Below are 14,359 nucleotides of genomic sequence, written 5' to 3' on the forward strand. Positions count from 1 at the left end.
GCACACACACACCACACACGGGGGTAAGAAAAATACTCGTGTCTTGGGTTTTTCTTGGAGCTACGGGAGGCGTGGAGACGGTGTTGGAACTATATTTTTTGGGCGTTGTTCTTTTTTATATCGGTGGCAAACAAGCATACGGTCTGCCTGATGGTAAGCGGTCACCATTAGCCTATGGACGACGGCGACTCCAGGGGCGTTGCTGACCCTTTAAAACCTGTACACAAATTAATGAACCTTATTTTGTTTGCTATTAATACTCAGTTTTGAAGCAATTTGCATTCACTGGTCGTCAGGCACTTTTATTTATTATTTGTCTAGGATTTTAATTGAATAGGTACAACTTGTAAAACAATTAAGTTAGATACTTTTTATTTAGATTGCACGTAGGTATAAAATAAGTACGTAATTTTCTAATAATAAACGCACCAGTGGAAATATGTTTTTATTACCTATGTAAAATATATAAAAATCTATATTTAGTTAATATTGTCCCCGGCTATCGCGATAGTTCATTATGATATTGAGTATGCACTTTTGCACATCTATTTGCTATAGTACATTTCAGTGATTCCTTACTAAATATTTTAATTGAAGTATTAAACTCACACTGAAGACGTTAATCTCTACATTCTTAGAATTAGGTAACCTTTAGGGGCAACAGCAACCAGAAACGCGCAATAAGTAGATGAAGAGCAATTAAAAATTCTGTTTTCTTATCTTTGTTTAATTCCTTATTTATCCGTTCCTGTTTAACAAAAAAGTATAATAAAGTCATAAAAAACAGTCGTCTCCATTCCTTTCATATCCCACCTTTACACGTATCCCCATACATGCACACTCGCCTGCGTCACTCATACACCCGTCCCGCTCACACACACCGCGTTAGAGCGGGACGGCAACTCAGTTTCGGACCAACATTTTATATGTTAGCCGGGTCATGGATATAAAAATCGCTTTTCCTACATATATAAACGTATATGTCTTTTACGGTGGAAAATTCTCCAATAATAAAGAATTATTGCTATTGTAGAAGGTTTTAGTACATTATTATGTTGTTGTTTCAATTAAAGTTCTTTGTTTGGCCGCGATAAATATAGCAGCAGAAGTAGTTGAGCGGGCGAGGAGCTCTAAATAATCTAAACATGACTTTACTGTTAAGAGAATAAAAGCATGAAGCTCAAGATAATCTAAACATGACTTTACTGTTAAGAGAATAAAGCATGTGGATACAATAACCTAATTATTTGTCCAACAGCACTGCCAACAAAAAGATGGTCTGGAGTACGCCGCGTGGTCTCGGCCACGGGGCGTCATGGCCATCAAACAGGGCTACGAGGTATGGGCCATGGCCGCATAATAGCTATTTTTGATATGTGGTTCTTTTACGTTTGTAGCTATTTTACTGTTTTACGTAGAGTATTTCGCCTCTTTTTGTTCGACACATAGTGTTACCTATATGTAGTAATATTAAATAGGTAAACAGTGGTCTCTGCCACGGGGTGTCATGGCCATCAAACAGGGCTACGGGGTATGGGCCATGGCCTCTAAAGAGTTGTTTATGTTAGCTGTGTTTTTCTTTATTTCAAAGTAGACTTACTAAAGAGATTTCATTGTGTTTCCGTGTATGTTTTTTTTTGTATAGTTGGTACCTATGTAGTGTGACGTAGCCATAGTAGGGTAAAGGCACCAGTAGTCAGCCTTATAACGACTTTTTAAAGTTTGAACGTTCGGCATTTCTACAGGATTAGTCGGATAATTAAACAAATGACATGGTTAGATCAATTGTTTATCATAGTTTTAATACACAATATTAAAAAAAATAACAATCCTCTTTATAATATCTCTAATTAAGTTTAAACAAAAATTGGCACTTTTCTCCAGTAGTCAGCCTCCAAAATCCAGTAAGCAGCCTCTGTGTACCCAGTACTCAGCCTATATAAACTATTCATAATAATTAGATCAAAATCACTAATATTTATATCAAAATCAACGATACCATAATATTTAATTTTTCTTTATAATTTTTGTTATCGTTATTGTAGTTAGTTGTAGTTTTTAATTTTAGTTTATATTTTTTTTGCATATACATATGTATTACTTACTTGCTTGCTTACTTATTTAATAAAAAAAATCTTGTAGGTACATACAATTCTTATGACACGAAATTTGTTGGATGTACTTAATTAACTAACACTATTCTTGCAAACTAAGAATCGCAATATTTATTTTCTAATAATTAATCCATCCAAAATTAATGAGGTAAATCAGGTAATATATAATTATGTTCCTAGTAGGTATTCGGTAAAAAATAATTAATCGAGTCTATGCAGATCTAATTATCATTAATAAACAAAGTCATATACCGACCAGGAAAAAGCAAAATGATAGTTATGTATAGTTAACGTCAAAAATATGTATACACTTTTGAACCTTACTTCAATGAGATAGGGTTTAAAAATGTGGACATATTTTAGGCGGCGACGTACCAAGCAAGGTCAATGGCTGAGTACTGGATCCGCGAAACCCAGTGCTCAAAATAATAAAATAAACGAATAACCCAAAGGTCAGTCGTGGGGGGCTGGGCACTGGATTCTTTGGAAAAAAGTGTTATCCGGTGGCCAGCCCCCTCAATTTATAAGTGAAATATTGATATTTTCATTCAAATATAATGCAATTTAATAGATAAACTAATAAATAAACCAATCATATACAAAAACAATAACTTTTAACATTAAAACATAGTTTTTCTTGCCTGTTAAGAGAACACCACGTGCAGTAAAAAATATGGCAGACATGACACTATTGCACTCGTCGACAAACAGCACCTCTATGAACGAGTATATTTCTTCCCCCCGTTCCCTCACCGCACCTGTCGTGTGACGTATTAACCAATAAGGAATCAAAGCTCCTATTTGAGTACTCGCGATTTGTTTAAACGAATATACCAGATATTTATGACCAATAAACGACTCAAAAGGCTGACCACTGGTACCTGGCTGGCCACTGGTGCCGTTACCCTATTAGATATGCAAAATCGTCATAAAGATGATCTGGAGTACGCCACGTGACCACCGGCGTCATGGTCCTCCCACAGTTATAAGGTATGGCCGTTGAATAGTTAAATTTGGTTACTTCGTTTTCCTATGCATCTCCGAATGTCGCATTTCAATGTGCCTAATATGTGTGTAGGTACATAAAGTATCTTTTTAAATTTATATTTTTTGTTTTGCATTACGCTTACGGTACTTGATGGTCTCATCAAACAGGGCCACAGCCACAGCGCTAAGTTGGGGTATGGCCATGAAATATGTTTATAAATGTGGTTTTTATTTACTTTTAATTTTTAGGGTTCCGTACCTCAAAAGGAAAAAAAACGGAAACCTTATAGGATCACTCATGCGTCTGTCTGTCCGACCATTCATAGTAATATTAAACTTGTCGATTATATTTAGTGGTCCACGGCAGGTCCACCATTTACAATAAGACGGCATCTTGTTTTTTTTTTATAACAACTAACTTTGTGATTGTGACGTGTACTTAATATGTTATCTGGTGAAGCATATAGTATATTTACAATTGCAATTAACGCATTCACTGCCAGGGGGCGTGGCCTAGGAACAAACTTGTATGACGGTCGACGCACATGTGCGTCGGTGGCAGTGAATGTGTTAATCTGCAAGATATCTGCAGTCTATTAAAGGCACTCATATCGCACGCCAAGTTATGACACGTTGCACTCCGCGACGTGTGACGGGGGTGACGGGGGTGACAAAGCGCGTCATTTGACAACGTCTGTCGCAGCGACAAGTGACGCCCACGGGGGGATTCTTTGTCATTTTTAGGACGTGTGTTTAAGACTCACCAAATCGCCGCCATAAGGTCGCTCCTATACAATCGAAGATTAAAAAAATGCTTAAATTACGTGAACATTTACGTAACATATATATACGAGGGGCGGCTGAAAAGTTCGCGGCCTTAGAAAAAAAATAAAGAGAGTATTAAAGTAGGTAAATGTAAATTAATTATTATTAATAATCGTTAATAATGGCGGCAACATTTAAACTGCCAAAGAGGTGGGAAAAAAAGTAGCATAGTTTTTTTTTTCTTTTTTTCTTAGCTTAGGCTACGTATATTTCAGCCACCCCTCGTATACAGTGTGGAAAGATAAGTCGGGCCCTGGAGGGAAACTACCTTAAATCCTTAAGCTGGCTCATTTTACTTAAAGGAGACTATCTTTCCACACTGTATATAGATAATGGTGTGACCCAACGTCCAATAACCCTAACCTAAAATAAGAGGTTGTAAATACCTACAAAAAAGGTAGGTAATCTAAATACACTTAATTCATTCTTCGCCATTATTCCGAATTAGGTCGAAAAACAGTTTATTTACTATCTCAGAGCCATTATTCCTATACTTCATCGTAACCAGCATAAATTGACCCCCTATTACTCTAAAATTTATAAGGACCTTGAGGCCATACATTACACTGGTCTTCCCTAAAGCGTTGTACCAGTTGTACTTAGCAATGGGAAGGCCAAACGTCAGAGTTGCCCATAACTGACGATAGATGGCGCCAAACTAAAGAATATATAACAGGACGCCATTCTCCTAGCAACTTTCAAAAAGTCGTATAAACTTAACCTCTTTATTGCAAAAGCTGGTTTATGTACCGCATATAAGGTTAAAATTTGTGGTTTAAGTGTGAGAGATGAGAAGTTGGGAAGGTTATATCAGTTTTACGGTGTCACCATAAAGTATGAGTCCGAATTTAGGGCAGATAGATGGTGGTATATGTATGAGTTTAGGAGATATACTGCTAAAAAGAATAATTGAAGTACTGGTCGTTTTTAGAAAAGTGGGTTAGTTTTAAATCTTACTACACAAACTATATGGTAAGTACAGTCAGCAATAGCAGCATAGCAATTACAAGTACTTAGGTAAGGTTTATGAATTAAAAATAAAAGACTAGCTTCTGCCCGGGGCTACGTCTGCACAGGAATATGATAATAATGATTGATAAAAACTATCCCACACCCTTCCTCGGGCCTCAAACTATCGTCAAGACAAATTTTACCTAAATCGGTTTAAGCGTGAAGAGGTAAAAGACAGACCAACATACAGCTATCGTCATCAAAGAAACTTACACTTCACCATACAATATTTTTTATTTCCACACTTAACCTCAAACAATTCATCAAATTGACCACAGTCCAAAACAATTCTAAAACGTATTATAAATCACCAAAACTATTTCAACTTTAACCCTAAAACGTCCTACCTTAATACAATATTACAAGCACTTATAACGTTTTTGATATTAAAGTTTCGTAGTACGTAAATCAAACTAACCCTATTCTGCGACGGGTCAAATTAATTTTGCCGATAACGCCCTCTGGCGTCGCGGTGGGAAATTTAATTTTCGCAGGCAGTTTGAGGGTTAAGAGTCATGCTTGTAGTGGAAATTGTTTCATAATTAAAAAGTTTAGGAGTGTAGGGTGACACTATATTGTATTATTAATTAGGAATCCCTGTGATTAAGCGTTAGTGTCTTTATTAACGAAGTTTTCTACTTATTTCCCAATTTCTTATTTTGTTCAAAAATATATTTAAAAAGACTGTTTAACTATATATATTATTTTATTTAAGTAGATTACCCGAGTGTCTGTATTTTACGTTTTAGTTTGGCAATAGCATTTTGTAAACTTTTAGGGTCTTATAATAATTAAACCAACATCAACAAATACATTAAAATAGATTAAATATTACAGTTTTTTCTGACGACTCACCGATGCTAACCACATCGCTATTTTTTTAGGGTTCCGTACCCAAAGGGTAAAAACGGGACCCTATTACTAAGACTCCGCTGTCCGTCCGTCCGTCCGTCCGTCCGTCTGTCACCAGGCTGTATCTCATGAACCGTGATAGCTAGACAGTTGAAATTTTCACAGATGATGTATTTCTGTTGCCGCTATAACAACAAATACTAAAAACAGAATAAAATAAAGATTTAAGTGGGGCTCCCATACAACAAACGTGATTTTTGACCGAAGTTAAGCAACGTCGGGCGGGGTCAGTACTTGGATGGGTGACCGTATTTTTTGCTTGTTTTCTATTTTTTGTTGATGGTGCGGAACCCTCCGTGCGCGAGTCCGACTCGCACTTGGCCGGTTTTTTTAATAAACTTTTAAACTTCATATCACGCGCCGTTGTTACACAAGCCGATTTGAGTGTTTTGTGTGGTCTTTTAATTCAGACGTTACTTATTCAACAAAATAAAATAAAAATTCCTTAATGACGAATCTCACCCCCCGTGGGTCAAGACCGATGTTTAAACCATGAATATTTATACAATACTCAATGTTGCATTTTTACCAGTTAATTGAGACATTTGGGGCATTATCTATGAAAAGGGATCCTATTGTCGATGGCGCTTACGCCGCACAGCGTCGCGCGGCATTGTATTTATATCGGAGCATCGTTAATAATGGCGTAAGCGCCATCGACAATAAGGTCCCTTTTCATAGATAACGTCACATTTGAATTTTGCTTTAACTGCATCTGAAGGCTTTTGAAATAAATAATATTGGCCTCATCTCATCTCACAAAAATGTAACCTGTTATAAATTTTAAAATATGCTAGGTTTTTACTACTATGTAAATAAATAATTAATATCATACATAATACCGGACAAAGTTATACATTTTATAACAGTCTATTTAATTCTTCACAATCCAGTTAATTGTCACATAAAAACAAATATGATAGTTGAAATAATTTTCAACGAAAATATTTTAATAACTAGCTTAAATGTAACGGGATGCTGGAGACATTTCCTCGATGAATCGCAATGTTGAAATATTATGCATCCGTAGAATATTGATGAAAATATAAAAGCTATATAAAAGTCATAAAGTTTCTATCTCGCGCAATATTAGTGTTTAGATTACAGTCAACATCAACAGTATCAGATGAAAAAATATCTGCCACCCTGAAATATTTTTCCTAACTGAGATTTATCTCGATCATATTCGAATTGTTGTACATAATTATAGAGCCATATAGGGTAATTCGCCAGTAACTAATTGTTGTAACAAAGGTGTGTTTCGATATATTTGGCGACTTTGGCCGTCACTATCTGACTATACACATATACAGAGTGTACCTACAGTTAGTACAACTTTAGCAAAGTGTATTGACACTTTAACCCCGACAAGGGAGCAAAAACAACCCCATTGGTCACTGCAATCTTGAATATTGAGGCATTACATGGAGTGGTTATTACTCCCGTTGATTAAAACAATTTATGTTTCTTCTAAATCGAGTTCTTGTACCTATACATTTCTTATTTAAATTTATTGTAGATATTTAGATTAGATACTTTAAGAATTTCGCCACTATAGGTTCCTAGATACATATTATTGTTTGTGTAGGTATATAGTTTTTGTTCGTCAATTTTACCTATGGGGCGACAAAACATTTTCAATGGTTATAATTTGGTAAAACCGCGGGGTCCTTTAAACTAGTTTTAGCAGAACCTCTAAGATGAGGTAGATTGGTGGGTGATGGGTGATTAGGTACCTAAATACCAAAAACTTATCTAAGGCCTAAGATACAATTGTATGTTTTACTTACGTAAGTAGGAACACAGCTATACTACAGAATGAGAGATGAATATCATTATCTCATTCTAACTAATAGCTTTGTCCCTGCGCTGACTTTACAAATTAAGTCCATTCCAATTTGCCCACTTTCAAACATAGTATATCTTGCTTAAATATCCATATGCCGTCAATGTCAAAGGTATAGCGAAATTCCAAGAGCAAAGTGCAAGTTCATATATTACATAAGGTCAAAATCGAAACCCTCCTTTGCCGTATTTTACCTATCAAGTAAAAGTAAACAAAATACCTGAGACAAAAATCGTTTTATCTTCTCTATATACTTCGTTAACTGTACCAAACCCGCCGTCAAAGGGCAGAGCTCCGCCAATATTTTAATGTTTGAAACAATAGTAATTTACTACCCGGTACGGGACAAACGGGACAAATCGCGCGTGACTAATGGGACAGTCCTAGAGGTTGGTTATGAAATGGTCGCCCTAGTTTTGGTGCCTTTCATTATTTAAGTGTGTTTAACAAAAATGACAGTTTTATCTTAAACTAGCAATTATTGTATATTTAAATATGTATACATATTTCGGGGATCTCGGAAACGGCTCTAACGATATCGATGATGTTTGCTATATGGGGTTCTCGGGGGTGAAAAATCGTAGCTAGGTATTATCTCTGGGAAAACGCAAATTTTTGAGTTTTGATATATTATGTTTTCCGAGCAAAGTTCGGTTCGGTCTCCCGGATATTTCATTAATTTTAAACTGAAATAAATACCATATACTAAAGAAAATGTGACCAAATCCACCATTATCGGTGTTTAATTATTTAGTTTCAAAAAATATAGTTTGTGTGACTACATAAATAAAACTCTAAATATTTTCATAAAAATGGTAAAAAAAAATGTATTAATTGTCTCAGCATCCTTCCCTACAAAACCCATACCCATTGTTGACCAAGTCCATATATATAATTTAGCTAAATTACGTCCACTTGAATGATTTATCCTTATCAGACGGGCTAAGTGACCACCGCAGCGGTACCCTTCTAGTTATTCATTATTTTGGAGTTATGTCACTTTGCCAAAGAGGGTGAGATATGTTTCTTTGGTATTTGTGTGTGAGTTAGATTGTTTAATTTATTAGATGCATTATGTATACTCGCACGTTAATGTTATTCAGTATTTGTTAGCATGATAATTATAATTTTGTCATAGGTGGTGTAGGTCCAATAACCAGGCCTCGGAGTTTTTTTAGCACGGTAAGACTAAGGAGAGCTATGGAGTCTTTGTTAACATTAAAATTAAATTCATACTCATACTCATCCTCATTAATTAAGTTCGTCCGAATCGTTTTATAAATACTTAGACTACTTATATGTAATTAATTCTGTTTACATATATTTAATTAAATGTTATATTATAAAAAAGTAATAATATGTATATGTGTATGTTAATATTATTATATTACCCATATTGCAGTGTCATCGCTCCAATATTTTATTTAAGTACTTAACGTACCTACATACTATAATTACTGTTAAGATAAGGATATTTGTGTCTTGAAAATGATGCCCAATAATATAATATGTATATGTGTATGTTAATATTATTATATTACCCATATTGCAGTGTCATCGCTCCAATATTTTATTTAAGTACTTAACGTACCTACATACTATAATTACTGTTAAGATATTGATATTGGTGTCTTGAAAATGATGCCCATGAATGCGACTTACGACGTTTATACTGCCCATTATGTGTGAACGAACTGTTTTGTAGACGTAAGGAAGAGTAACGCATAACTATTCTAAAATATTGTAGCTCTATATCAACCTTAATGAATAATAAACAGTTTTAATATCTATGGAATATCGTTTTAATATGTCGAATAATGCATGTCTTAAGTACTTTTTTAAGTGATAGGCCACTTATGATTAAACCTCTTTACCTAAATATGTGTATGAGTAAATCAGATGTCACATTATGTCATGAATATATAGTTACGTATTTCGTTATTGTGATGATCGCTGATATTTATTAGGTCTAGAGCTGTACATAATTTACTTGTACTTAATTAATGAGGATGAGTATGAGTATGAACTTAATTTTAATGTTAACAAAGACTCCATAGCTCTCCTTAGTCTTACCGTGCTAAAAAAACTCCGAGGCCTGCCAATAACTTTTAATTCTACGCCATACCAAAAATTCTGCAATTTTTTTTATGCAAAATTTTCTGTAAGGGATAGGTACTACCTACAAATGTTTATAGTAAAGGGAAATTAACACATACCTCTTTAGTTTAATGAAAGTTGTGTGTTAAATATTTTAAGAATTTTCTGGCTAAGACGAATATTATAAAAAAAATGCGCTTTTATTCAAATCATCATTAAGTGACAGTTTCTTTCTCTTTTCAGGCCAAAATGAGTACGGGCGACGGCACCGTCGGTGGTCACCAAAAAGCCGACGAGAGGCTCGGACACCATCAGTCTATGAGCCAGATGCTGTATGGAGCTGGCTTAGGCCCAGGACGTTCAGGTTTGTACCCTAATACCTAAATATTGAAAAATTACAAAAATACAGGACCTGAAAGTTTCAAAATTTAAGCTTTTAATTTAACTTCCAAAAACGATAAATGTAAGGTACCATTCGATTCCTTACATTTCATCCAAAAAAATATTGTATAGCAACTATATACATAAACGCAATATTTCACCGACAAAAACGCAATTTTCTTGTTTTGTCCATACTACAAGATGGGCTCCCAGAGACCTTGACGTCTTGACGGCTGATGTAGACGGCGCGCGAACTCGCATGCGATTTTAGTTACATTGCGGTCTGTTGGTTACGTCCAATTCAACCGACCGATCGAAACCCGCAATGTAATGAAACTCGCATGCGAGTTCTCGCATCGTCTAAATGAGCCCTAACACCCTTTATGCGACGATATAAATACTATAAATACTTGTCGGTCACAAAAAACGAGACGTGAGAGAAATTTGGAGTATTTGGACATCATCAAAACAAACTTTTGGCCACCATACGACGTATACGTCTGGGATACTACGAGTCAGTTCTATGCTTTGGGCCAAGATAATCAAGTTTGTAATTATACCCTACTAGCGACTCGCCCCGGCTTCGCACGGGTTAACAAATTATACATAAAACTTCCTCTTGAATCACTCTATCTATTAAAATAAAAGGCGGCCAAGTGCGAGTCGGACTCGCCCATGAAGGGTTCCGTATTTAGGCGATTTATGACGTATTAAAAAAAACTACTTACTAGATCTCGTTCAAACCAATTTTTGGTGGAAGTTTACATCATATATTTTTTTTAGTTTTATCATCATAGTTATTTTAGAAGTTACGGCCCCCCCCCCGTAACTTTTACCACTTTGGAAGTGTCTCTCGCGCAAACTATTCAGTTTAGAAAAAAAATGATATTAGAAACCTCAATATACCTACACGTATGGGTTTGATGAAAAAAAAAAAAATTTGAGTTTCAGTTCTAAGTATGGGGAACCCCAAAAATTTATTGTTTTTTTTTTCTATTTTTGTGTGAAAATCTTAATGCTGTTCACAGAATACATCTACTTACCAAGTTTCAACAGTATATTTCTTATTAGTGATGGGTAGGACATCAATTTAAAATGACTTTGTATGAGTACCTCATTTTCTAAAATGAGGTGTTACAATGTCTTACTTCAAATGAGGTGAGGTACTAGCATATTTTCAGCGTCGACTATTCCATTAATTCCAACGGCGACAAAAATATTTAATGTATAGGTATACATATTTATGTATTCATCACTTCCTTTATAAATAAATAAATAGTAACATTTAATTGGAGTGCAATTCTGGAGGTTAAGAATAGAACTTTTAGGAGAAAGATAATTTTAGAATCAAGTAAAATGAATAGAGGAGTGAAGTAAGACATTTTTGCGGTACGAAGTACTGCGGCAAATTAACAAAATGAGTGGTACAAATGAGGTGCCTCACGAGTGAGCGACTCAACACTAGTTCTTATAGTTTCGGAGAAAAGTGACTGTGACATAAGGACGGACAGACGGACAGACAGACAGACAGACAGACAGACATGACGAATCTATAAGGGTTCTGTTTTTTGCCATTTGGCTACGGAACCCTAAAAACGCATCAAAGTCCGTTGCGTAGTTTTAAAGATCTAGGCATACATAGGGACAGACAGATAGCGGGAAGCGACTTTGTTTTATACTAAGTATGTAGTGAAGTGACATCTACTGATGCTGTAGTTTGTCAGTCCATGACCTGGATGATCTATAGGTCAGTTTTGTTCCTGCATAATATAATACATAATATCATTAAATTGTCAATCATAATAAAGCTGACAAACGGCTGAGGAATAATGACTTATATATTACTATACCTATGTTAAATTTACTAATTTATGAAAAGACGAAAATTTTTACACAATTGGATGAACGGAAGATACTCGTATTGATCAAATTCCTACCAGTATTTGGTTTGATCTTATCACAAATTACCAGAAGCCCTCACAAACCTCCTCACTCCTTCCAGGCTCCTCGTCCTCCTCACCGGTCGGGGGCACCAACACCGGCAGCGGCCTGCTCGTGGTCCCGCAGCCGCTCGGCAAGGGGCCCGCGAAATTGCAACCCCTGCACGCCCACGCGAGGAAGTACCACTGCAAGATGTGCCCTCAGGTATGTGCTCAACTTGGGGTCCCTTTCTTTCCCATAAAGTTTTAAGTCATAATGTATTGTTTGTTATATTATCATTTATTCTTTATTCTTTATTTATTATTCTTAAACAATACAATCATTGTGTCAGAAATCACATTAAATACAATTTATAAATAACAATAATAATAAACCATTTAACTAATACTAAATAACAATTATAAATAACTTAAATTAGCGACCTATCAAATATTTCCTCAATACTATAGGAGCATCTAGTCAATAAGAACGACTTTAACTTACGCTTAAATAAAAACCAATCCGTAATAACTTTTAGGTCAGTAGGGAGCTTATTAAATAGAGTGACTGCCTGATATCTTGCGCAATGTTTAGCTACATGAAGTTTTGGAAGGAAGCTACCCTTTATGTTTTTCGTCCTTGTGGCTAGGCGAGACTCCTGTTCTTCAACTGTACAAACTTTATCTATATTTTTAACAAATTGGGTAAGAAGAATAAGGACGTAAGAAGAATAAGGACGTACATTAGTCATAAAACTGATTTACTTTATGGCAATCCTGAAAAGTGACGTATTTCTTAACCAAATAAATTATGACTAACGAAAATGCGGGCAAACAATACTTTATGACTGAAAACTATTTGGGAAACAATAATAGAGACCCGCTGAATTTTTGTTATTTTTGTATTGTGTGCCACGTCGACCAGCAATGATCTATTGTGGCCCTTTAAATTAAAGTTAATTACTAATGCCCGTTGAATCTAGGAAATCCCATATTCTTTGGCCCGTAATCTTCTGGGGCCCGTTTCTCAATAAGCTTGTACCTAACTTGTAATACAAGCGGATGTCACTTTTTTACGGCTTTAGTTATAAAGGGACTTCCACTTGTATTACAAGTTATAAGCTTTTGAGAAACGGTCTCCTGTACGTCATAAGGTTGCAATACGTGCCGCCGTGAGTAGGTATTCCTTTTTGACATTAGTGGTCCGCAGGAACAGGGAATGTGCATTGCTGTCTCCTCTGACTTCAGGCAGAACTGTTTCCGTTACTTTGCCAATTTGAAACATGTGTTTGTTCAAAACCTGAGGGGCTACCGCGAAAACTGAAATTCGCATATTGCGGGGATCTTTCTCTTTTACTCCAATGAAGGCGTAATTTGAGTGAAAGAGAAGGATCCCGCAATTTGCGAATCTCGGTTTTCGCGGTAGCCCCTCTGACTCCTTTATTTCTAATGTGGCCAGTTTTCTTCTTGTCGAATTAATTGCGTGAATTAAAACTTCGTAGAAACAAACTATAATTACATACATAGGTACTTTAAAGTGCCGAGGGCCTGCCAAATCAAAACAATGGAATAAAAGACATCAACGAGCTTTTGGCCAAATATGCACTTCGTTTTGATGGGACGATTAGATTTTCAATAATTGCTGAGTTTAGAATAGAATAGAGTTTGATTAATTATTTCGGTTGACTCGTAGAAAAAGGAAGTGATGTAAGTAAGTTACTATAGTGGCACAATTCTCTCAAAATACACATACACTCTCTAAAAAGGTGAAATTAAAGTTGACATTGACAATACGCAAACATTAAATGCGAGGGGTTGTTGCTACTGCTCACTGCTATCAGTTTAACGACTTATGGCGTTATTCATAAACGGCTGCTAACTTTTAATCAGTTGATGATCGTCGTTTGTCCCTATCTGTCGTTATGTCATTGAGAGGGAGAAACGATGATCATCAGCTGATTAACTTAGCAGACGTTTATGAATAAGGGCAATACGCAAACGAAGTTTAATTAAAACTTCGTAGGACCGAACAATAATCACGTGTAGTGCATAAGCCAAATCAGAACAATGGAACAAAAGACATCAACGCGCCTTTGGTCAAAGTATGCACTTCGTTTCGATGGGACAAAGGAGTGGAGTGGAGATTAATATTTTACTAATAAATATCTCTATTAGACCGTATACTACTTATACTAGTACATTTTCCAGTACACCGATTTGGCAATAATGCCGCCAACATTCTTAACAGTCCTTATCACTTTCCCGTC

General features: G+C 35.7%; 1 protein-coding gene across 4 annotated transcripts in view; it reads left to right on the forward strand.

The window, feature by feature from the left end:
• Nucleotides 1–14,359, forward strand: part of LOC134658376 (zinc finger protein rotund-like) — a 202,046-nt gene that overhangs the window by 66,712 nt on the left and 120,975 nt on the right. For 3 of the 4 annotated variants that reach the window (XM_063514046.1, XM_063514047.1, XM_063514042.1), the window contains exons 4-6: nt 1,259–1,339; nt 10,036–10,156; nt 12,176–12,318. In XM_063514046.1, coding sequence (XP_063370116.1) covers nt 1,259–1,339; nt 10,036–10,156; nt 12,176–12,318 — 345 coding nt within the window. The remainder of the gene's footprint in view (nt 1–1,258; nt 1,340–10,035; nt 10,157–12,175; nt 12,319–14,359) is intronic. The other variant, XM_063514043.1, reaches the window with a different exon arrangement.

Source organism: Cydia amplana, chromosome 22 (genome assembly GCF_948474715.1).
Source record: "Cydia amplana chromosome 22, ilCydAmpl1.1, whole genome shotgun sequence".
NCBI classification, from domain to species: domain Eukaryota; kingdom Metazoa; phylum Arthropoda; class Insecta; order Lepidoptera; family Tortricidae; genus Cydia; species Cydia amplana.